Source organism: Hippocampus bargibanti, linkage group LG08 (genome assembly GCF_051943395.1).
Source record: "Hippocampus bargibanti isolate YZ-2025 linkage group LG08, ASM5194339v1, whole genome shotgun sequence".
Classification (NCBI taxonomy): Eukaryota; Metazoa; Chordata; class Actinopteri; order Syngnathiformes; family Syngnathidae; genus Hippocampus; species Hippocampus bargibanti.
This window is the reverse complement of record NC_142741.1, coordinates 5,116,640-5,140,487: the sequence shown is the minus strand read 5'-3', so window position 1 is coordinate 5,140,487 and position 23,848 is coordinate 5,116,640. Positions and strand designations below refer to the sequence as shown.

The 23,848-nt window shown below is 44.9% G+C and overlaps 1 protein-coding gene across 1 annotated transcript; it reads left to right on the top strand.

Annotated features, from left to right (window-relative positions):
* Positions 1-2,804: 2,804 nt before the first annotated feature.
* On the top strand, positions 2,805-22,396 carry hecw2a (HECT, C2 and WW domain containing E3 ubiquitin protein ligase 2a). Its single transcript, XM_089002764.1, has 29 exons — positions 2,805-2,827; positions 6,520-7,067; positions 7,295-7,402; positions 7,525-7,619; positions 7,724-7,790; positions 7,950-8,119; positions 8,641-8,780; positions 8,866-8,966; positions 9,154-9,981; positions 10,185-10,472; positions 10,594-10,686; positions 11,146-11,296; positions 11,464-11,570; positions 11,646-11,770; positions 12,268-12,453; positions 13,408-13,542; positions 13,764-13,869; positions 13,957-14,053; positions 14,128-14,211; positions 15,526-15,611; positions 15,702-15,822; positions 16,379-16,492; positions 16,565-16,717; positions 16,791-16,889; positions 17,034-17,163; positions 18,116-18,377; positions 19,834-19,919; positions 21,838-21,950; positions 22,041-22,396. The coding sequence occupies exons 2-29, from the start codon at positions 6,689-6,691 to the stop codon at positions 22,150-22,152; spliced, it is 4,536 nt and encodes a 1,511-aa protein (XP_088858890.1). The 5' UTR covers positions 2,805-2,827; positions 6,520-6,688; the 3' UTR covers positions 22,153-22,396.
* The last annotated feature ends 1,452 nt before the right edge of the window (positions 22,397-23,848 follow it).

Here is a 23,848-nt window from a genome sequence, read left to right as displayed (position 1 = left end):
ACAGACTGAGAGGTCGCGCGACACTCGCGTTTACCTTGTGTTGCCAGTTATGCAATCCCATCGATAACATATTGGTGGGATTGTTTTATTGGAGCTGCGTGATAAACTTCGGAAGACTCTGGACCTGAAAATGACCATCGTGTGCGTCGACGTCATCGCATTTCGGGCTAGCTTGACAATAAGCGCCCCGCACTGGATGCCGGGCACCTGCAGACCAACAACCATTGACCTCACTTGGACTCTGGCGTCTTTGGTCAAGACTGAGATCCAAACTCGGAACTTCTTGACGGTGAGCGACCATCTCAACCACTTCCGCACAGGACTGCCCAATTCTGGTTAGGGTTAGGGTTTTGAATTTGTTTCATTGGGGGGACTGGGTTGAGGCGGACTGGAGCCGCTTCTCCAGATGCACCCAGTGACTGCTTGGCGACCAGTCCAGAGTTTATCACGCTTCTCTTGTCTCTTGTTCAAGTTGATAAAATATGACGATTGATTGATTATAACGCGGCTTTATCTGATTGGCGTATCTGAATGTCGTGATATGACCATGAACAATCTTTGCTCGTAAAAATAGAAGTCCTGCTTAGCACGCAATGTTTTGATCATGATGATGATGAATGTCGTCAGTGAGTATCTTTCAGCCTTGTTTTGGTCTTGATCATCTCAAATTTATTCGGGAATTGAAAATATGACGTACAGCGCCATTCCCGAATTTGTTCGGCTTTTGTTTTTTTCTAGCTTGGGTGCCGATAAAGCGCTGGCCAAAGCCTCTGGCAATGTTTTTTTTTTTTTTGCTTCAAAAGGGGGCGGCATTTCCCTTTTGTCCAGCTTAGCACTTTTTTTTTTACAGTTTAGGCTGTTGCTAAAGCGCTTCTAAACCAATATGTATGTACAGATGGTCCCCGACTTACGAACATTCAAGTTACGAACAATGATACATATGAATATTTTTGTAGTAACATATGTCATATTCTCTCCAGTTTTACATGTACATATCTTTATAGAGCATATATTTTACGAAATGTTTATTTTTTCAGTAGAAAACAAAACAGGTTACTGATACATTTGTTCTTGCTTGGGTGCCGATAAAGCGCTGGCCATGGCCTCTGGCAATGTTTTTTCCCTTCCACAAGGGGCAGCACTTTAATTTTTTTCCATCTTAGTGCTTTTTTTTCACAGTTTTTGGCTGTTAAAGCATTTATAAACCAATATGTAAATGCAGATGCTCCCCCTTACAAACATTCAAGTTCCGAACAACGGTACCACGAACATTTTTGTAGTAACTTATGTAGTAATCTCTCCCATTGTACATATCTTTATCGAGAATATATTTTATGAAATGATTATTTCTCAGTACAAATCAATACAGGTTACTTATACAAGCCTTAAACATACTTATATAAGCCTTCAACATACATTCCATACAAAATATAGCACTGAAGCAACTTACGAACAAATTCACTTTACGAACGACCATTCGGAACGTATCTCGTTTGTAAGCTGGGGAATTTTTATATTGCAATGTATTTTGGACAGCCGCCCTCATTTCAAGCTCATATAACTCCAGACCCATATTATTTAGGAATTTATTCTTTTTTCAGATGAACGAAGAAAGTCTCAAGTTTTCTAATGTAATGTCAATATTCTGTGTGCCCTGGAATTTGAGTGACAGTGACAAAAACCCTGGCACTGGAGTGGACACATTTTTGCACAGCGTCTGCCAACGAATGAGTGTTATCCAGCTATCTCGCTAGCTATCTGGCTAACTACCTGGCTGGTTATCTGGTTGGGTATCTATTAGCTATATAGCTAGATAGCTTTCTATTGGCTATCTATGAGCTAGCTAGCTTTCTATCGAGTTACTTCCGGGTTGAGTGAACGCTGGCGCATGTGGCTGCCGCTGCTCACACACAGAAAAATTGATCCCGTGACTGTAAAGTGACCTTGAGAGTTTTGAAAGGCGCTTAGAAATGAAATGTATTATTATTAGTATTATTGTTAGTATTATTATTATTTGCTATCTATTAGCTCAGGCTGGCTAGCTACCTAGCTATCAGGCTGGATAGCTAGCTATCTATTCACTATCTAGCTGGCTGGCTATCTGGCTAGGTATCTGTTGGCTATCGATTGGCTAGCTAGCTAGCTTAGAGAGTTTTGAAATGCGTTTAGAAATCAAATTTATTATTATTATTATTATTATTATTATTATTATTATTATTATTATTATTATTATTATTATTATTATTATTAATCAAAACAAATCCACGAAACACTTGACAACTCAAGAGCGAAAAGAAAAACAACAAAAATGGAGTTACGATTGCACGTCCTCCACATGGCCTTCCAGGGGGCGCCATTGCGGTGACAACCGTCCTCCCTCGAGCTCTGCGGCAAGCACCAGCTTTTTGATTGATTGATTTATTTTTATTTATTTATTTTTTTTGCAAGTCGCGGTGAGCAAGAAGCCCCGAAGACCAAAAAAGGTGGTCAAGTTCCCACGCGCGCGCGCTCATCACAGAACTGCAGTAGGAGGAACCACGCCGTCATCAACTTATTTTAGGGAGGGAGGGGTCGATAGTGGTCGATTTGCTTGTCAGGGGACCACCACCACCACCATCCGTCCATCCATCCAGCAGCCATTCGTCCATCCCGGCTTGACGTGACTCTCCCCCGGCCGCTGGTGGTGGTGCGCGTGGGGGTGGGAGGGGCCCACGCCAACCGCCGCTGCAGCCAGTCTCGCCTCATTTGGACTGCAGGGAGAACGAGCCGCCGCAAGCAGGAAACAAGAAGAACCTGCATGGTCCTTTTTTGTGCCTCTGCGTCAAAGGTAAGCGCGATGGCTTCCTGCTCGTTTCGCGTGGCGTCGTCGACGTTGGCGTCCACGCGTCCCCCCCCCCACCCCCTTTTGCAAGCTGCTCGTCGAGCGTGGCCCGAATGACGTCGGGAATCCCCTAAATGCCACGCAGGCATGATGCAAGCATGTTAAGCGCATGCAAGGCGCTACCTGCAACAAGAATAATTAAAGTTGGGGGGCCGTTGTGTAATCACCGTTTGAAATCCCCCAACGCACACCTTCCTTCCTTCTCTCCAGTGTCTTGCATAAGTGGATGTGGATTGTGCGTGCATGCTTGGAAGGTAAATAAAGATGGTAAGGTGAGCAACCTGTGGACCAGCTGTCAGGGAAGAAGCCCCCCCCCCACATCCCCCAAGGACCCCTTAATAGAAGAGTGAGGCATTCAAACTCAGTAGAATTCAGGGGGCCACATTGGACCCCTGATTTGGTCCAGCGGATTTGTGCAGGAGCAACCAGTGACTGGGAGGATTTTAAATAATAAAAATACATAATAATAATAATAATAGTAGTAGAAGTAATAATCATCATCATAGTAATAATCATAATAGTAATAGTAATAGGAATAATAATAGTAATAATAATACTAATAATAACGGTCATAATAATAATAATAGTAATAATAATAATAATAATAATAATAATAATAATAATAATACATTTCATTTCTAAGCGCCTTTCAAAACTCAAGGACATTTTTGAAAGGCGCTTATAAATGAAGTGTATTATTATTGTTATTTACAGTCACAGATTTTTTTTGTGCGGGTGAGCAGCGGTCGCCATTCGCGCCAGCGCTCACTCTACCCGAAAGTAACACAGCACAAAGTGATGAAAGGAAGAGGAAAGGAAAGAAAGAAGTCGAAAAACTCCATTGTTTTGATGCAAATGATGATGACAGCGCTCGGAAACATGTCGGCGTCCATTGCTTACGTGTTAGCCAATCAGCATTAAGAAATGAGCATATTGGGTTCACGGTGCAGGGGTTGTGAGTTTGATTCCGGAACCGGCGTTCCGACTTTTATCATAATGAAATGTATTATTATTATTATTATTATTATTATTATTATTATTATTATTATTATTATTATTATTATCATTTGCAAGCTATTTGCTATCTATTAGCTATCTGGCTTGCTAGCTATCTATCTAGCTATCTATTCACTATCTAGCTGGCTGTCTATCTCGCTAGGTATCTGTTGGCTATCGATTGGCAGGCTAGCTAGTTTTCTATCTATTTGAGTTACTTCTGGGTTGAGTGAACGCTGGCGCGTGTGGCTGCCGCTGCTCACCCACAGAAAAACTCCATCCTGTGACTGTAAAGTGACCTTGAGAGTTTTGAAAGGCGCTTATAAATCAAATGTATTATTATTATTATTATTATTATTATTATTATTATTATTTATATACATTCCTCCATCCATTTTCCAGACCGCTGAATCCTCATTAGGGTCACGGAGGAGGGGGGTGCTGGAGCCTATCCCAGCCGTCTTCGGGCAATTAGGCCGGGGACACCCTGAACGGCTCTCCAGGAAATCTCAGGGCACACATAGACAACTACTCTCACACTCACACCTAGAGACAATTCGGAGTGTTCAACCATCTTTTTTTTTTTAATGTGGGCGGAAACCGGAGGACCCGGAGAAAACCCACGCGGGCTTACGTGTTGAGCAAGCGTTTAGCGGCAATGAGAAATATTCCTGAATTGAAAAACTTCTGCTGATTTGGATTAACGAAAAGCAGCTAGCAGGTGACAGTGTGAGTGAGGGTATTATCGCCGAGAAAGCACTGCAACTTCACTCAGAGTTACCATCAAGAGGCAACTACATCAACAACCATCACAAAGGTCAATAAAACGACTTAATTATATAGTACAGTTTATTTATTTCATTATAATACAATAGCACATTTATTATACATAAAATAAGGTATATTTTGTGTAGTTTTAAGACTTATTTAGTCGAAAATTAGGTTTTATGAGACCTGGAAACGGATTATTCTCATTTTAATGGTTCCTTATGGGAAATAAATGTTTGGCAGATAAACTTTTTGCCTTACACACACTTTCTGGGAAACAAGTAAATTCATAATCTGAGGTATCACTGTATTTCCTAATTCGGCTGCCAGGAAATCAACAAAATATCGAGTGTTTTACTGAGTTTCAATGTTTTCATGGACAAAGACGCCAATCGGAGCATTCAGCAGCGCTTCAACTTGCTGTTGTTGCGTCGCACTGGGCTCGAATTTGACGGCGGAGGGCAGGCCAGGCTCCTATTTGGCCTTGGACTGACTTTGCTTGCAGGTGTCTCAGTCATGAAGAGGGATTCTCATCTTTGCAGCGGGGCTATTTTCAGACCGTCAAAGCAATCAGACCCTCCTGTCATTTTCCCCACAATTGATCTGTAATCCGCAACGGAACAGATTAAAACGTGGAAACGGCACAGATTGAGAATGTTTGGTGAGTTAGTGGCCAGTGAGTGTCGTCCATGAAAAGCGACAATTTCCCATTTTACTTCTACGATGACGGACCATTGTATTGAATTGTTTTGGTTTCTGAGATGATATAGATCAAAATCTGAAATTTTTTTCATTTTTGTTTCATAATAATAATAATAATAATAATAATAATAATAATAATAATAATAATAATAATAATACATTTCATTTTTAATCGCCTTTCAAAAAGGTTACTTTACAGTCACAGGATACATTTTTCTGCGGGTGAACAACGGCAGCCACACGCACCAGCGTTCACTCAACCCGGAAGTAACTCAAATAGATAGAAAGCTAGCTAATAGTTGGCCAATATATAGCTAATAGATAGACAGCTAGCTAGGTAGCCGTATAACTAATAGATAGCTAGCGAGCCAGCCAGATAGCTAATAGATAGCCATCTAGGTAGCTAGCTAGATAGCCAGCCGGGTAGTAATCATAATAATCATAATAACCACAATAAAAACAATACATTTCATTTCTAAACACTTTTCAAAACTCTCCAGGTCACTTTTTCAGTCACAGGATACGTTTTCCTGCGGGTGAGCAGCGGCAGCCACACGCGCCAGCGTTCACTCAACCTGCAAGCAAAAGGTAGCTAATATATATAGCCAATAGATAGCTATCTAGCTATTTAGCTAATAGATAGCCTACCAGATAGCCAGCCAGGTAGTTAGCCAGATAGCTAGCTAGACAGCCAGCCAGATAGCTAGCGAGATAGCTGGATAGCACTCATTCACTGGCAGACGCTGTGCAAAAATGTGTCCACTCCAGTGCCAGGGTTTTTGTCATTGTCACTCAAATTCCAGGACCGACATTATATTGACTTTTAGGACTACATCAACATTCAATACAGCGTTAGAAATCTTAGACACTTTTCTTTCATCAGAAAAAATAGTTTATTCTTAAATGATACGGGTCTGGAGTTATCTGAGCTTGAAATGGGGCGGATGTACAAAATACATACATACTGTATTGCTTGATATAGCGCTTTAACAACAGCCAAAACTGTAAAAAAGCACTAAGATGAACAAAAGGGAAATGCTGCCCCCTTGTGGAATTTGACTTTAGCTCCAAAGTCCCCAAAGGGGATTTTGTTTGTTGTGTGAAAACCTGACTCACATTCAGTCCAGTCCGTCCTTCATTTCATGGGTTCTCGTGTCCTCCCTTTCCTGCAGGTACTGACTGACCGAAAATTTCAGAACACGATGGGGGGACTCACCTTATCAATAAAACTGTCACAAAAACCATGCTGCCGAAAAGCACCCCATTTAGATGGGAGTCACCGATATACGTCCCATCTTTAGAGACCGCCGCCTCCCTCGTCAATATCATTGAAGAAACGATATGCGTCCGTCCCTCGCCACCGCCGTGCTTCCAGCCAGGACCCGCACCCACAATGTGCCCAATTTGGCGATGGTGGGCCGCGATCACCTGGCGGCGCCCCGGAGACGCAGCCCCAACCTTCGGCACACCCTCAGCCCGGAGAACCTGCGCAGCCTGGCGGAGAGGGGAGGGGCCTCGCTGGATACTGTGTCCATGGTGGGCGGCCCGGTCGGCCTGTGCCGGGCCAACAGCGACACGGACTTGGTGAGCTCGCAAACCAGGTCCTCGCTGACTGCCTCCACCCTGGACTTTACGCTTAACCGGGGCCAGACCCTCGTCATATCCTGGGACATCAAGGAGGAAGTTGATGCCACTGATTGGATTGGCCTATACCATATCGGTAAGACCCTGATTGCGGAACGTTGATTTTTGGTCAATTTTTGGTTGACTTGAGATAGATATGTATTGATCAATTGCCTCCACGTTGTCTTGTTTGTGGCTTGGATGTGCGCCTTTGGATTTGTGAGGGTCTGGTTTTTATTTTCTTTCTCCAACTGTTCCTGGACTGTCGGCATTCGGGGTACTAACTGGTCTTAGGTTGTGTTTTGTTTCCCCATTATTCTCCAGACGAGACGAGTCCATCTAACATGTGGGATTGTAAGAACCGAGGGGTCAACGGCACCCAGAAGGGTCAGATCGTTTGGAGGCTGGAGGCGGGACCCTACTTCATGGAACGTGAGTACCTCAGACGGGGCCTAAGAAAGGAGGGGACTCACCCATATGACCCATAGAGGCAGGAAAGAAACCAAGGGGGTGCGTGGTTCGTTCAACACTGTTTTTGCCACCCCATTTGCCAGCGGAGACCAGGATCTGTTTCAAGTACTATCACGGCGTGAGTGGAGCCCTGAGAGCAACGACCCCCTGCATCACTGTGAAGAATACGGCTGTTCTGGTGTGTCACTCATACAGAGAATCTCCCCTAAACCCGGAACCCCCACCGCCCTGCCACCCGATTTGAAAGACTTCACCCTATTGAATCATCCTGGCTTCTTTTAGGTGGAGGGTCTTGCTGAGCAGGTGGGTGTCGAACATCCTCGGAAACTGATAAGCTTCACGCTAACAGGTAGGTAGTCATGGGTTCAATTTTGTACACCCCCAACCAGATAAATATGTGTGAAAACAAGATGAATGTGCACTAACTCCCCCAAAACTACAGTCAGAGTGTTCATTGGTTTGGAATGATGGAATGTCCCAAGTTCTGCAACTTGGTCCTTACTCGCAGATTTGCGCGCCACCGGTCTGAAGAAAGGCATGTTCTTCCATCCGGATCCCTACCTCAAGATGTCCATCCACCCTGGGAAGAGGAGTGTCTTTCCTGTGTTCAGTCACCATGGACAGGAGCGTCGCTCGGCCATCATTGCCAACACTGTCAATCCGGTTTGGCACGGAGAGGTCACTAATACATCCTTCTAGCTCAACCCCGTAGCAACATTGATTGAAAGCACAAACCTTTCGTACATCACAGTACCCAAAGGATAATCTAACGATGACCTGACAACCCAACGGTGAACCCATACTCCAGGCTTATTCCTTCACTCCGAAGCCCTAAACCCTGATTCGACACCCTAACCTGAACACTGAACACCCATTCTCTGACCCTTAAATACAGCCTCTTAATTCTAATGCCTGAAACCTCTATCACTCCCTCAGCCCTAAATTCGAACCCTTCAGTTTATTTCCCATAAGGGGAACCCAAGCCTGAATCCTGACTCCCTAAAGTTCACTACAGAATCCACAAATTTTACCCGATGCCCTTGAACCAAAACCTTCACCCAAAGAGCAAGTCTTGAATTGAGTTCATCAATATACTATCACCCCGTAGTCCCACCCGGTATTTCTCAACCTGCCCCTACGTGGGTAGGTGCAGGTAACTGCACTCCTAACCCTAAGTCCACATGGCTCTCTCTTCCCAGAAATATACATTTGTTGCGCTGCTGACCGACATCCTGTATATCGAAGTGAAGGACAAGTTTGCCAAAAGTCGACCAATCATAAAGCGCTTCCTTGGCCAGTTGACCATCCCCGTTCAACGGCTTCTTGAGAAAATATCCGGGTAGGTAATCTTACTACACTAAAAAGTAATCCTGGCCTATGCCAAAATAATATACAGATAAATCCTATGTTTTTATGTGTCTCAGAGTCCAGCCTGTGACTTTCCCCTTGTGCCGACGCCTCCCCACGGAACACGTCAGCGGACAGTTGCAGTTCAAAGTTGAACTGACCTTGACTGGACCCGATGGTAAGGTATCTGGAACTGAGACGCAGTGCGAAAGGAAAAAGAAAATCACTGGAACTGTGCTTAACCTTTGCGATTTCTTAACTTCCGATGTTTATGTTCTCAATTCTAATTGTACCACGACTCCTGATGCCACGTACATCAAATTTATCGTAAAACAAAGGTCACAGACGGTGTTCCTCCATCCCAGGTGCCTCTCCAGATTCCATTATTGGCCTTTCGACCATCAATGGCCCTCCGGGGACGCCTTCAGATGACGAGGACCTTCCTCATCATCTTCCAGGAGTGGTTTCACCTGAGCCCTCTCCCACCGAATCGCACAGTTCTCAAAGTATCTGGGAAGGTGAGGCAACAGCGGCAGCCTACCCGGACAAGGAACTGCTCCTCGTCAGAACCGGAGCGAGGTTTTTGGACCGGCACAAGTTGCTCCAGAGGTCTCTCAGCGAGGATCTGGATGCTATCGAGGCCCCCAAGGGTCCCGGAGAAAGGCCGTTGTGCGCGGCCTCACCAAAACTGCGCTCCAGCTTCCCCACACACACGCGGCTCAGTGCCATGTTGCACATCGACTCGGATGAGGATGATGATCGGTCCGGGTTTGGAGAAATGCCTCCCATGCTGCCTTCTCCACTGCTACTTAACGGGGACCCTCCAGATACTAGTGGCCCCGATGACGATGTTCCGTCACCTGAGCTGAAAGTGGCCCCGGAGCAACCTGGGGATGAAGAACCAGAGACTGCAGGTACTCAAGAAACAGTCCAAGTGGCTCCCATGGTGGAGGCCAATCTGGAAAAGGAGGAGATTCTGGTGGCAGAGGACTTCTCTGAGGCGGAGGAAGCACTTTTCACGGAGGCCACCTGCCACACGGCTTTGCCAGAGGATGGGGAGACCCCCGACACGGGAAGAGGACTGTCTGAGGAGCCTCATTCAGAGGTGGACACATGCACCATGGCCACAGCCCCACAGACGGTCGCGTCTTCCTCAGATAGTTGCCCAATCACGTTGAACACAGCTATGGTGAGTTCTTGGTCCTCTTCCGACTTGGTGATCTCCTTCTCTTTTGCGCTTATTCACCCTATTTTGGTAGTTCAACTGTATGTTGTGGACTCTTCGGTGTTGGGAGGTAACAAAGTACAAGTACTTTCATACTGTATTATAGTATGTTTTTTAGGTTCTTTTACCTTTTTGATAACCTTGTAGGAAACAGATGAAGGGGCAGATGAGGGGATGAGGGGGTCGATGCAGCCATCGATCCGGGGGGAGATGTGATTGATGGCACCCTACCGTCCACACCGCCATTAGGCTGTGAGGATGGTGGGCTTGGCATTTCCCCCGAGGCTGAAGGAGAATCAGCCTCAGCTCTGGAATCCCAGGAGATAGTCGTCAGAAAACTGAGTCTGCAGGCAGCAGGCAGCGTAACCGGAGAAATAGACGGCGATGAGTCCAAGTCGCATAAGGAGACGGGATCTGCGGAGTCTGAGCAAGTTACCACAGAAACGGATGGAGAGGAAGGTATAGCGAGCTCTGTTGACTTCTCCGCAGTCAGGTTAACGCTGAGACACAAACTTCACATGAGCACTCGAGCTGAATACATTGAGATACAAATCCTCAGTTTATGTTTGTCTGTACCCAGGCTCATCTGTCAACGGTCATCCTGTTCGGTCACTTCCATCTGTACGTCATGATATTCACCGTTATCAACGAGTGGATGAGCCCCTACCACCGAGTAAGCCTTTATGTCTTTATAGCTGAGATACCTGCTTCTGATTAGGTGGACCCTTCAGTCGAGTACAAGCTCTGGAATTTGCTCAAAATAGCTGAATCCACCCCAAGTGGCCAACTTCTTGCTCTGTGTCAGGCTACAGAGGGTGGGCTTAAGAAGTTGACATTGTGTAATTGACTGCAGTCAACAATGGGATTTGGGTCCTAAACCGAAATGTCTTTTGCCAAGCTTTTCCAGGCATCTGTAGCATCTTGCTCTTGGGATTTCTTCTGGATGTTAGTTTCCTCTGTCTTCTGTTGAACTGGTAAACGGCTTGATCCGTATGGTCTAAAATCCTCCACTTCGAATCCACTGTCATCTATTGTTCAATTAGCTGTTTTTAGTCTTCAATGAACTGTAGCTTATGAGATCTCCTCTTGGAAGCTGTTGATGCTGAACACAGTCCTCCTTATGTTCTCGCAGACTGGGAGGCCCGGATCGACAGTCATGGCAGGATCTTTTTTGTGGACCACGTGAACAGGACCACGACATGGCAGAGGCCTACTGGACCCCCGGCGCCTCAGGGACTGACCCGGTCCAACTCCATTCAGCAGATGGAGCAACTCAACCGCAGGTGAGGGTTGACAAAAATGTGAGCTTGTGCAGCAATCTGTTTCTTTTCCCCGCACCAATTTTTTTTTAAATTTGAGTCATATTGGCATAATTTGTACGGAAGAACTGGGTTTTTGAAATACAACAGCTCAAACTTGACACCATATTTTTTGTCATTTCCTTATCCAGATACCAGAGCATCAGAAGGACTATAACAAACAGTGATAGAAGTGAAGAAAGCGCTGATGACGTGCTCCCTGAACCAGAACCCGAACTAATTCCTCACTCCATTTCCGGTCGGTTTGTACGCTCTTATGGTAGACTGACATTCAGCGTACGACCAGCATGTTTTTGTCTTTCCTCTCTCATAGATTACAGACGAGACGGCGTCGTTGGGCACTCGAACGGTCGTTCCCGTCTGTCGTTGCTACTCCAGTCGCCCAGCGCCAAGTTCCTGTGCAGTCCCGACTTCTTTACTGTGCTGCATTCTAACCCCGTCAGTGACCTTGAGTTAACCCAAACGCCGAGTCCAACCATGTCCCTTAGTTGTGTACAAATCTTACACACCAGTCGTTCTTAACCTGGGTTCGATCAAACCCTAGGGGTTCGGTGAGTCGGTCTCAGTGGTTCGATGGAACTTCCGCCACAGAGGTCCACCCCTCAGTCTCGTCTGCAGTTGGTAGGCACAGTTATTGGAAGAAGGGTTCGGTGAATGAGCATATGAAACTGGTGGGGTTCGGTGCCTCCAACAACATTAAGAACCACTGTTCTACACTGATGTAATTTTAAGTCATGACTTTGCAAGTAAACAAACCTGGTTTCCGCTTGAACAAATCCTCTGCAAGGACCTCTATACCGTCAACCTTTGGTGCATGTTCAGGCCTAGTCATAGCAAACGAATCAACAGAATCAAAATCCGCTCGGCCATGGGAAAAAATCTTATAAACGGCATGTGATCGAGCCTTCGTAGCTCAGTCGTTCTCTCTTCTCCAGAGTGCCTACCGCATGTTTACGAGCAACACCTGCCTAAAGCATATGATCAGCAAGGTGCGGCGAGACGCTCACTACTTTGAGCGCTACCAGCACAACCGAGACTTGGTCACCTTCCTCAACATGTTCTCCAACAAGCAGCTGGAGCTTCCCAGAGGATGGGAAATGAAACACGACCAAACCGGGAAGGTGGGTGCCAGCCCTTTTGAGCAGTCTGAGACCTTTGGCGCTGGTTTCCACACCCTTTCCCTCCTAACCGATTGCGGCGAATTGCCCCATGCTCTATGTGGTTTAAGTCTGTGATGTCACCATGACAATCCACTTTTTTGTCTCTGTTAGTTTTGAGGGATGACTCCCTTCGGTCTTCTTTTGCGTAGGTCGATTGCATGCTCTGTGGGTTTGAATTCAGGAGATTGAGCGGTCTCCAATCTTCCACTTTTTGACAGCAGTTCATTATTTTGTTTTGTTTTGCATCGCCATGTTGAAAACTTTTCCATTTCTCCCCATGATGAACTCGTTGCTTTGGGTCTTTATCTTTGTCTTATTTTGAAGTGGTTGTTCTCCAAAGAAGAAGCCAATAGCCACGGTATCCAAAGTCAGTCCTCGGGCCGGTCGGTGTCCTGCCTGTTTTCCAGCTGTCCCAGGAGCGACAAATCTGATTCAAATCATCAGGATTCTGCTAAACTGGTTCAAAACTGGCTGATGATCTGCTCACCTGAACCCTGTAAAACAGGCGGAACGCTGGCCCTCCAGGCCCGTAGTTGAACATGCCTCCTCTATTGTGTTTATGTCGGGAGAGTGATTTGACCCGTGTATGAGCTTCCACTTCCTGCCCTTGATCAAACCCTTCTTCATGTCTTTATTTTGGCATTGTTTCCCAGATTCCAACAATTTGTCATGGTGGGGTTCCCTATTGCAATACAGGTAACATCCGAGTTAAAAACAACAGATTGACATCGTATACCATCCTGTCATGTAAACCTCACGTCGGCCATTTTGAAGGGATTTTGACTTACGACCGTTTGACTTACGACCGTTTTGTAACTCGGATGTTATCTGTACTAGGTAGGGCGGAGATGCGTGAAGGGAGCGCCGAACGGATGCAAGTCGCAACTGAAAGTATTTACGTTCTCAACCCCTCAGCCCTTCTTTGTCGATCACAACTGTCGCTCCACAACCTTCATCGACCCACGGCTGCCTCTCCAGAGTTCGCGTTCTACCGGACTCCTGGCCCACCGCCAGCACCTGAGCCGCCAACGCAGCCACAGCGCCGGCGAGGTGAGTCGCCGGGCGTTACCGCAGCGACGACCTGGCGGCTCGGTAGCTTGTTCCGGGCTAAATCTCTGGTTGACGTTTTTTTTGTTTCTTAAAAAGCTTTGCAATTGTGTCCTCACATACAGTATGAGTCGAATGAATTATTTGACCACGTTCATATCTCAAGTCGTCATCTCCTATGGAATTTAATGGCAATGCCGTTAATCCGTTGTGTCTTGAGATAGGTGGTGGACGACTCGCGGCAAAGCAACCCACCGGCCATGCCGCGACCGTCCAGCACCTTCAGCGGGTCCAGTCGCTCCAGCCAATACCACGACGTTGTGCCCGTGGGTACGTGAGCAGAAACAAAGACCAGAAACCCCGGACTATGTCCACGCATGTTCGATCTCACCTTTCTTTCTCATGGTGGTCCCGCAGCCTACAATGACAAGATTGTGGCCTTCCTCAGGCAGCCCAACATCTTTGAAGTACTACAGGAAAGACAACCAGAGCTCGCCAGGAACAATTCGCTCAAGTATGTCCCGCTGTCTCATCGTCCGCCTTCAATCCGGGGACAGACGTCTCAATGAGCCTTTGGTGTGTTTGCAGGGAAAAGGTGCAGTTCATCCGCAACGAGGGCGCCATCGGACTGGTGCGCCTCTCTGGGGACGCCGACCTTGTCATGCTGCTCAGGTCAGTCGCGTGATGTCTTTCTGTTTTGTTTATACAGTGATACCTCGGCTTACGAACGCTTTAGCTAACGAACCTTTCGCCTTACGAACGTTAAATTCACAGGAATATAATCTTGGCAGTCGAACTATTTTTCGGGAAACACACCGAACGAATGACACACCGAATGAGTGATGTGTCGTTCGTGAATGAGCCGGTTCTTGGAGCTCCTGAAATGGCAGCTGTCTTTTTCCCTCTATTCCCCGCCCTGAGTCTTCGGTTAAAGCCGCACGTGATTGGTCAAGATCCGTGGTAGGGGACGGAGAGGACACATGGAGCAGAATACACGCAGCAGTGAGCGGGGGGAGGGGCGCACACGACACAGGAAAGACAGACGACAGAGCTTGAAAAAAAACAAAAGTGAAAAAAAATCCAAAGTGAAAGGTGAGAAAATGAAAGTTATTGATACTTCAAAGGCAGAGTGTAGATTAAAATATTCCATCAATCAGGCTCCACAAATAACCCGCACAAGCCATCAGTTCAATTTGAAGAGAAAAAACAAGCAAGGAACCAGCTATTAATGAAGTTTCTAGTGTGTCTGCCGGCACCTGTTGCAATATCACAACTTCCAAGATATACAACCCAGAGCTCCTTGAGACACTTTATGCAAAAAGCTATCCATTCCATCAAGCCATCAACGACCATCACAAAGGTAAATAAAACGACTTTATTCTACAGTACAATTCATTCCTTTAATTACAATACCATAACATATTTATGATACAAAAAGTAAGGTATATTTTGTGTCGTTTTAAGGCTTATTTAGTTGAAATTGCTACGTGTCTCAGCAACCGTCTCAGGCAATAGAAGAGGTTGAAAAACTGTTGATTTGGATTAACGAAAAGCAGCTAGCAGGGGACTGTGAGTAAGGGTATTATCGCCGAGAAAGCAACTTCACTCGGATATCATCAAGAGGCAACTACATCAACGACCATCACAAAGATCTATAAAACGACTTTATTATACTGTACAGTTTACTTATTTCATTACAATACAGTAGCACATTTATTATACAAAAAATAAGGTATATTTTGTGTAGGTTTAAGGCTTATTTAGTTTTATTATATTATATTTTATGGGGACCTGGGAACGGATTATTCTCACTTTAATGGTTTCCTATGGGAAATTAATGTTTGGAATACACACTTTTTCCCTGACACACACTTTCTGGGAACCAATTAAGTTCATAAGCCAAGGTATCACTGTATTTGCGTCCGTGGGTGGTGTGCGGATGCGAACGTACAGATTGATCGATGCATTAATTCTTTTCCTGCGCAGCTTATTCGAAGAGGAGGTGATGTCCTATGTGCCGCCTTTGCTCCACCCAAATTACAACCTGTCTTCATCTCCTCAGAGTTCCCCGGGTGAGACAATTTTCGTAGCAGCGTGGACAGGAGGGGAACTGCTGTGGACTTTCACTATCGATCTCCCATATGTTTTTTTTTCTCTGTTAGGCACCCAACGAGCTAACGCCCGGGCTCCGGCGCCCTACAAACGAGATTTCGAGGCGAAGTTGAGGAACTTCTATCGGAAACTGGAGACGAAAGGATATGGACAGGGACCAGGGAAAGTCAAGTATGTCCATCATCCTTTGCTATCCAACCAAATAATAATAATAATAATAATAATACATTTGATTTATAAGTGCCTTTCAAAACTCTCAAGGTCACTTTACAGTCACAGGATAAGTTTTTTCCTGTGGGTCAGCAGCGGCAGCCACACGTGCCAGCGTTTACCCAACCAAGAAGTAACTCAAATAGATAGAAAGCTAGCTAGCGAATAGATAGCTATTCACTAGCAAATACATAGCTAGTAGCGAATAGATAGCTAACAGCTAGCTAATAGCTAGCTAATAGCTAGCGAATAGATAGCTAAGAGCTAGAGTGTAGAAATGCAAAAACAAAAAAAAGGTTGAAGTGAGGTCTAGCAGGAAAAAAAGAAAAAAATGATAGTACAGCATGTAGCGTGTAGCGTGTACTCAGAGTTCAGTGAATGTGGCAGTGGGAATGGGCAGGGGAGGCAGGGCTGGGAGGGAGTTGAGTCACCTGACTGCCTGGTGGCAGAAAGAAGAACACAGGATTGATTCAATGACTGCTTAAGAGTTAACAGCGGCGCCGTCGTTTGCCCTCAGGCTCATCATCCGACGCGACCACCTTCTGGAGGACGCCTTCAACCAAATCATGTGCTATTCCCGCAAAGACCTGCAGAGGAGTAAACTTTACGTCAGCTTTGTGGGAGAAGACGGGTGAGAAGGAGTCATCACACCGAGCGGACTGTTTGAAAGTTCATGACGTGATTACCTTTGGCGGTGGGTCAGGTTGGACTACAGCGGCCCGTCCAGAGAGTTCTTCTTCCTGGTGTCCAGAGAGCTTTTCAACCCCTACTATGGTCTGTTTGAATACTCGGCTAACGACACGTACACGGTCCAAATAAGCCCCATGTCGGCCTTTGTGGACAATCACCACGAATGGTGAGGCGGCGAGTTTTTACCAGCGTCTGTTGCACCTTTCGGAAAACCCCCTCTGTGCGTTTGGTGTCCTAAGGTTTCGGTTTAGCGGGCGTATTCTGGGACTGGCTCTGGTTCATCAGTATCTACTGGATGCTTTCTTCACTCGTCCTTTCTACAAAGGCCTACTCCGCATGTAAGTCCTGAAACCGGACGCTTTGCAACCCAAAAAGTCGCCTTTTGAGGGTGGTTTGCTTCTGATGGCTTCGACGGTTTTTGGACTTGACCCCTGCAGGACTTTGGAGATGTTTGACCAAGCTTTACTGTCTTACCGATGCAGACCATGTGACCTGAGTGACTTGGAGTTCCTGGACGAGGAATTCCACCAGAGCCTGCAGTGGATGAAGGACAATAACATCGAGGACATGCTGGACCTCACGTTCACAGTCAACGAGGAGGTCTTCGGTCAGGTACGCATGATTGAGACCACCCCCTAGCCTCCTAAACTACCCCATTCCGGTACAGTGATACCTCGGTTTACGAACCCCTTGGCTTACGAACTATTCGGTTTACGAACGTTAAATTTATGAAAATTTTACTTTGGCAACTATTTTTCGGGATACACACGGAGCTGCCACAATGAGTGATGTGTCGTTCTTCTAACAACAAAATAGCAGCCGACTGTTTTTGTCCTCTATTCGCCGCCCCCGGTCTTCGGTTAAAGCCACGTGATTGGTCAAGAACGCAGCAATGACGGGGGGGGGGGGGGGTTAAACATGAAAGAGACAGGCAGACGACAGTGAGAGAGTGACAAAATGGATAGAAAACAGTGAAATTTGGACTCGTTACAACTTTGATAGTTCATAGGCAGAGTGTAGACTGCAAGGTTCAACTCTCCCATCAATCAGGCTCCATAAATAACCCGCACAAGCCATCTGTACACTTGATGCAAAAAGCTATCAACCCAGCTAAACAGACACAATTGATGAGGAACTAGGTAAAATTATCGCAGAGAAAGCACTTATAAGGGATCATTCCTCAAGATTGTGAAAGAAGGCTACGTTCCTCATCAAGTGTTTAAGGCTCATGAAACCGGCCACTGCATTCCATCAAGCCATCAACGACCATCACAAAGGTAAATTAAACGACTTTATTACATTGTACCGTTTGTTTCTTTAATTATAATACCGTAGCACATTTATTATACTTAAAATAAGGTATATTTTGTGTCGTTTTAAGGCTTAGAAAATTATAAAGTAGAAAATTATATTTTATGGGGACCTGGGAACGGATTATTCTCATTTTAATGGTTTCCTATGGGAAATTATTTTTTGGGATACACACTTTTCGCCTTACACACTCTGTCTGGGAACCAATTATGTTCGTAAGCCAAGGTATCACTGTACTTGTTTGACCCCGCAGATCACCGAGCGAGAGCTGAAGCCCGGCGGGGCCGGCATCCCCGTCACGGAGAAGAACAAGAAGGAGTACATCGAGCGCATGGTCAAGTGGCGCATTGAGAGGGGCGTGGCCCAGCAAACGGAAAGTTTGGTGCGAGGTTTCTACGAGGTGGTGGACGTGCGACTGGTGTCCGTCTTCGACGCCAGAGAGCTGGAGCTCGTCATCGCCGGCACGGCCGAGATCGACCTGGCCGATTGGAGGAACAACAGCGAGTACAGGGGAGGTCAGTGGCGCGCGTACCGACACACACATGCACAATCACATAATCACACAAGCACACACAGACACAAAAAAAACAACACACAACCACACTCACCTACATAATCAAAAACACACACACACACACACACACATCACAAACACACACAAACACACAATCACAAACACATGCAATCACACCCACACAATCACAAACACACAATCACATACACTCACACACACAATCTCACACACACACACACACGATCACACACACAATCATAAACACAATCACACACTCACACACACAATCACATACACAATAACACATACACACACAATCACACATACACACACAATCACACACACTCACACAATTCACACTAACACGCACACACAATCACACGCCAACACACACAATCACACATACAATCACACACACACACACACACACACACACACACACACACACACACACACACACACACACACACACAATCATAAACACAATCACACACTCACCCACACAATCACACACACAATAACACATTCACACACAATCACACACACACACACACACACACACACACAAAATCACACACAAAATCACACATTCACACACAAACACACAAAATCACACACACAATCACACTATCACACACACAATCACACACACTCACCCCCTATCATACACACACACCCCCTATCATACACACACAATACCACACAAACACACACACACACGCACACACGCAATCACACGCAAACACACAAAATCACACAAACACACACAATCAATCACACGCACACACACACACGCACACGCAATCGCACGCCAACACACACAATCACACACACACAATCACAAACACACACAGTCACACACACACACCCCCTATCATACACACACACAATACCACACAAACACACACACAAACGCACAATCACACACACACACAATCACACACAAACACACAAAATCACACAAACACACGCAATCACACAAACACACACACAAACGCACAATCACACACACACACAATCACACACAAACACACAAAATCACACAAACACACGCAATCACACGCACACACACACACACCCTATCATACACAGACAATACCACACACTGAGACACACACACACGCAATCCCACACGAACACAAACAATCACACACACACACATACACAATCACGGTTAGTTGTAAAGTGTTTTTAAAAATCATCTCCATAATGAAAATAATCATTCAAAAAAATTTTTTTTTGCTTTCATGAACAAAAAAATGACATGAAGATAAGAAATGACGTTCAAAATGGTGACTGAAACAGTGAGGGGGGGCTTGTTTTGTTTGATTTTAGATTAGTAGCCTGTTGATACGGAATGATGGACGGAACAACTCGGTTGTTTGTTTTTCCTCTGACTCATACGCCCCTCCCCCCTCCTCTTTCCCCCCTCCTCTTTCCCCCCTCCCCTTTTGAAGGTTACCATGACAACCACATGGTGATTCGCTGGTTCTGGGCAGCTGTGGAGAGGTTCAACAATGAGCAAAGGCTGCGACTGCTGCAGGTGGGGCACATGCGCACATGCCGCCACCTTCTGGCCATTCGCCTGTACAGTCGCCACAAAAAAACAACCCAAAGTCCAGTGAGACCTCGGCTTATCAACTTAATTGGTTCCCAGAAAGTGTGTTTAACGCGAAAAGTTCGTCTGCCAAACCATTATTTCCCATAAGAAACCATTAAAAATGAGAATAATCCGTTCCCAGGTCCCCATAAAACACAATTTTCTACAAAATAAGCCTTAAAACGACACAAAATATACCTTATTTTATGTATAATAAATGTTAAAAATTTAAATTAAAAAAAAAAAAAAAAAAAATAAAATAAAATATAAAAAAAATGTAATTAAAGAAATAAACTGTATAATAAAGTCGTTTTATTGACCTTTGGATTGGATTGGATTGGATGTCCCTTTATTCGCCTCGCAGTGGAGAAATTTACATCTGACAGCAGCAAAGTACAAAGTATGAAAGGAAGAGGAAAGGAAAGAAAGAAGTAGAAAAAAACAAACACAGGAGCTGCTGGAAAAGCAGCCACTCTTGCGGCGCCATCTTGAAGTTAAAAAAAACTAAATAACAAATAACATGACAACACAAAGACACAGAGAGTCATCTAGCTATCTATTAGCAATACAGTTATCTAATTGGCTAGCTATCTAGCTAGCTATCTATCTTTGTGATGGTCGTTGATGTAGTTGCCTCTTGATGATATCCGAGTGAAGTGGTCGTGCTTTCTCGGCAATCATACCCACCCTCACTCACACTGTCCCCTGCTAGCAGCTTTTCGTGAATCCAAATCAACAGAAGTTTTTCAACCTCTTCTATTGCCTGAGACCGTTGCTTAGACAACACAGAAACACCCTTAGCCACACGTGGCAATAGTCGACTTAGCGTACTGGTACTGGGATGCTAAGTCACACAAACGCACACCTCGTTGGTGTTTTTCGATGATCTCTGTCATTTTCTTTTGTGTCCTCTTCGGCTTAACACTAGCCTTTGGTGGGGTCTTTTTCGCTCCCATAATCGCAAAATTACTCCACTCAATAGCAAACCACATCTGCACTCAAACGGGGTGTGGAGGTATCACTGTATTGAATTGTATTTTGGACAGCTGCCCTCATTTCAAGTTTCTATAACTCCAGACCCATAAAACTTAGGAATTAACTCTTTTTTTTCTGATGAAAAAAGACAGTCTAAAGGACAACCGACACCTTTTTTTTGTTTCCTAACTGACATCAGAAAATCGTTTTATAGCATCTAAAATACCCAAAACACGCTGGCTGATATTTTTTGTCAAATGCAAAACACCAATAAAAAGTGTCCCAAAACTGAACAGATTCTGACAGTTCCGCCCCCTTGTTCATGACGTCATGATTGGTCACACACTGCCTTGCTCCAGAATCAAAACAATGGCTTCAGAGAGTTCAGATTCAGAGAAGATGCATTCTTGTTACTCATCCAGTTATGAATATGATTCAAATAGTTCTGAAGAGGAAAGCATAAATGTTTGCAATCGATTAAAGAAGTCCTTCCGTATCAATTCGAGCCGTCTGGACTCCAATGTAACGTCCCATAGTAGCAAAAGGACTCCGCTCGATAACAAACCACATCTGGACTCAACGAAAGGGGGTGTGGAAAACTAGTCCGCCAGCCACCATGACGCTGTTCGACCGTGTGGTTTTGGTGTTCTTCCGCCAAAAAGTAGTCCGCCAGCCACCGTGGCGCTCCGTGTGGTTTGGTTCATCTGCCGAAAACTAGTTCGTATGCCAAGATTATTTTCTCTCGAATTTAATGTTCGTAAGGTTAAAAGTTCGTGAGATAAAGCCGAGGTACCACTGTACGCCCCAACCGAAAAACTTGATGGAGATCATCTGAAAATGGAATGCTGCCTTCAAGTTCTTTGAATAATCGCCCCTTCATGTGTAGTTTGTGACAGGCACGTCCAGCATTCCTTACGAGGGCTTCGCCTCGCTACGTGGAAGCAATGGACCACGCAGGTTCTGTGTGGAGAAGTGGGGCAAGATCACCTCCCTACCCAGGTGGGGTTTTTCCCAAACTGGCCGCGCAACCTGACGTGCCCAAAAAAAATCCAAATCCAAAAACCGACCTGGTGGCGTCTTGTTTTCCAGAGCGCACACTTGCTTCAATCGTCTGGATTTGCCGCCCTACCCGTCCTTCTCCATGCTCTACGAGAAGCTGCTGACCGCCGTGGAGGAAACCAGCACCTTCGGTTTGGAGTAAATTCAAACGGCGAGTCATCGTCATGGAATATTAATAATAATAACAATAATAATAATAATACATTTGATTTCTAAGCGCCTTTCAAAACTCTCAAGGTCACTTTACAGTCACATGATAAGTTTTTCTGTGGTTGTCTCCCGTGACTGTAAAGTGACCTTGAGAGTTTTGAAAGGCGCTTAGAAATATAGCTATATATTTATATTATATATTATATAATTATATAATATATATATATTAAGGCGCTTAGAAATATAGCTATATATTTATATTATATATTATATAATTATATAATATATATATATTAAGGCGCTTAGAAATGAAATGTATTATTTCCTTTTGGATGAATAATTGTTAGCTAACTATCTAGCTAGCTGTTACCTGCTTCATTAATAATGGCCCTAACACAAGCTATCTAGCTATCTATTTGCTATCTGTTGGCTATCTGGCTAGCTAGCTATCTAAGTGACTAGCGAGCTAGTTATTAGCCATATGACTGTCTAGCTCTCTATCTAGCTATCTATTAGCTATCTACGTATTAGCTAGCTAGCTAGCTTTCTATCTTTTTAAGTGATTCCGGGTTGAGTGAACGCTGGCGCATGTGGCTGCCGCTGCACACCCGCAGATAAAAGTATCCTGTGACTGTAAAGTGACCTTGAGAGTTTTGAAAAGCGCTTAGAAATTAAATGTATTATTATTATTATTATTATTATTATTATTATTATTATTATTATTATTATTCCATCCGCCAAAATGATCCACCACCTCACTTCGGACTTGTGCGACTTCCAAATCCACCCCACTCACGACGTTTGCCTTGACAGCATGCTTAGAAGAGAGACAAAAAGCCCTTTTTCCACCCGCCGTGGTACACTCCTTGCTAGCAAAAATAATGGCTTTTTTTAATACAGGGGTGCATGCCAAATGAAATTTTAGTGTACAAAACGAACGCTGCCCGGATTGGGACCATAGCAAACCCGAATAATGCTAACGTGTGCGCTACGACAGGCTAGCCAAGGCTGGATTTTTCCATCATCATGCATGCGAATGGTTCTCGTTCGGCTCCGTGAGTCGCGCCGGGGGCAGTTAGCACCTGTGACGCCATTGTGGTCTTGCTTGATATTGCATGCGCCCGCTGTGGTAAGACACTTCCTTGATTGTCCTTGCTCGCTTTTTTCTGCATGAAAATATTGTGATGGAAATCACAGTCAAACCTAAGAAGGAGCGCTAGCGACATTGCTAACGCACATCCGTCACTTTGAATGAACTCCGGGAATGTGCAACGCACTTTGAATGTGTCCAGTATGGTATGTTAGCGCAAAACAGTCACCCCCCCCCCGTCCTGCCTATCTTAGTCATAGGTCAAAGGTTATCACTTAGCAAGATGGCAGGGAAGCCATAGGGCTGTTTTGACTTTCCAAAAAAAAAAAAAAAAAGAATCATACCAAAACACACGTCTGTGGACCATGTGTGCAGTCATCATGTGTGTCTTTTATTTGTATATAACTGGAAATGTACAGCCTATATGTCCTGTTGTGTGTATAAATATATATTTTGCACTGAATGTACCACAAGAGGTCTAACGTTGTTTGGGTTTGCTTTTATTCTGACAGAATTTGACTTTTTTTTCAGCTTCCTTTCATCAAATTCAATTTTCTTCTTTGAAGATTTGCTACTGCTAGCTACATAAAATGAAGTG

Excerpts from the sequence above, each read along its gene's own strand:
- hecw2a (XM_089002764.1), top strand. The coding sequence starts at position 6,689 with ATGCGTCCGTCCCTCGCCACCGCCGTGCTTCCAGCCAGGACCCGCACC. Across the intron at positions 15,823-16,378 it reads CAGGGACCAGGGAAAGTCAA|GCTCATCATCCGACGCGACC; the intron begins GTATGTCCATCA and ends GTTTGCCCTCAG. Across the intron at positions 21,951-22,040 it reads AAGATCACCTCCCTACCCAG|AGCGCACACTTGCTTCAATC; the intron begins GTGGGGTTTTTC and ends CTTGTTTTCCAG.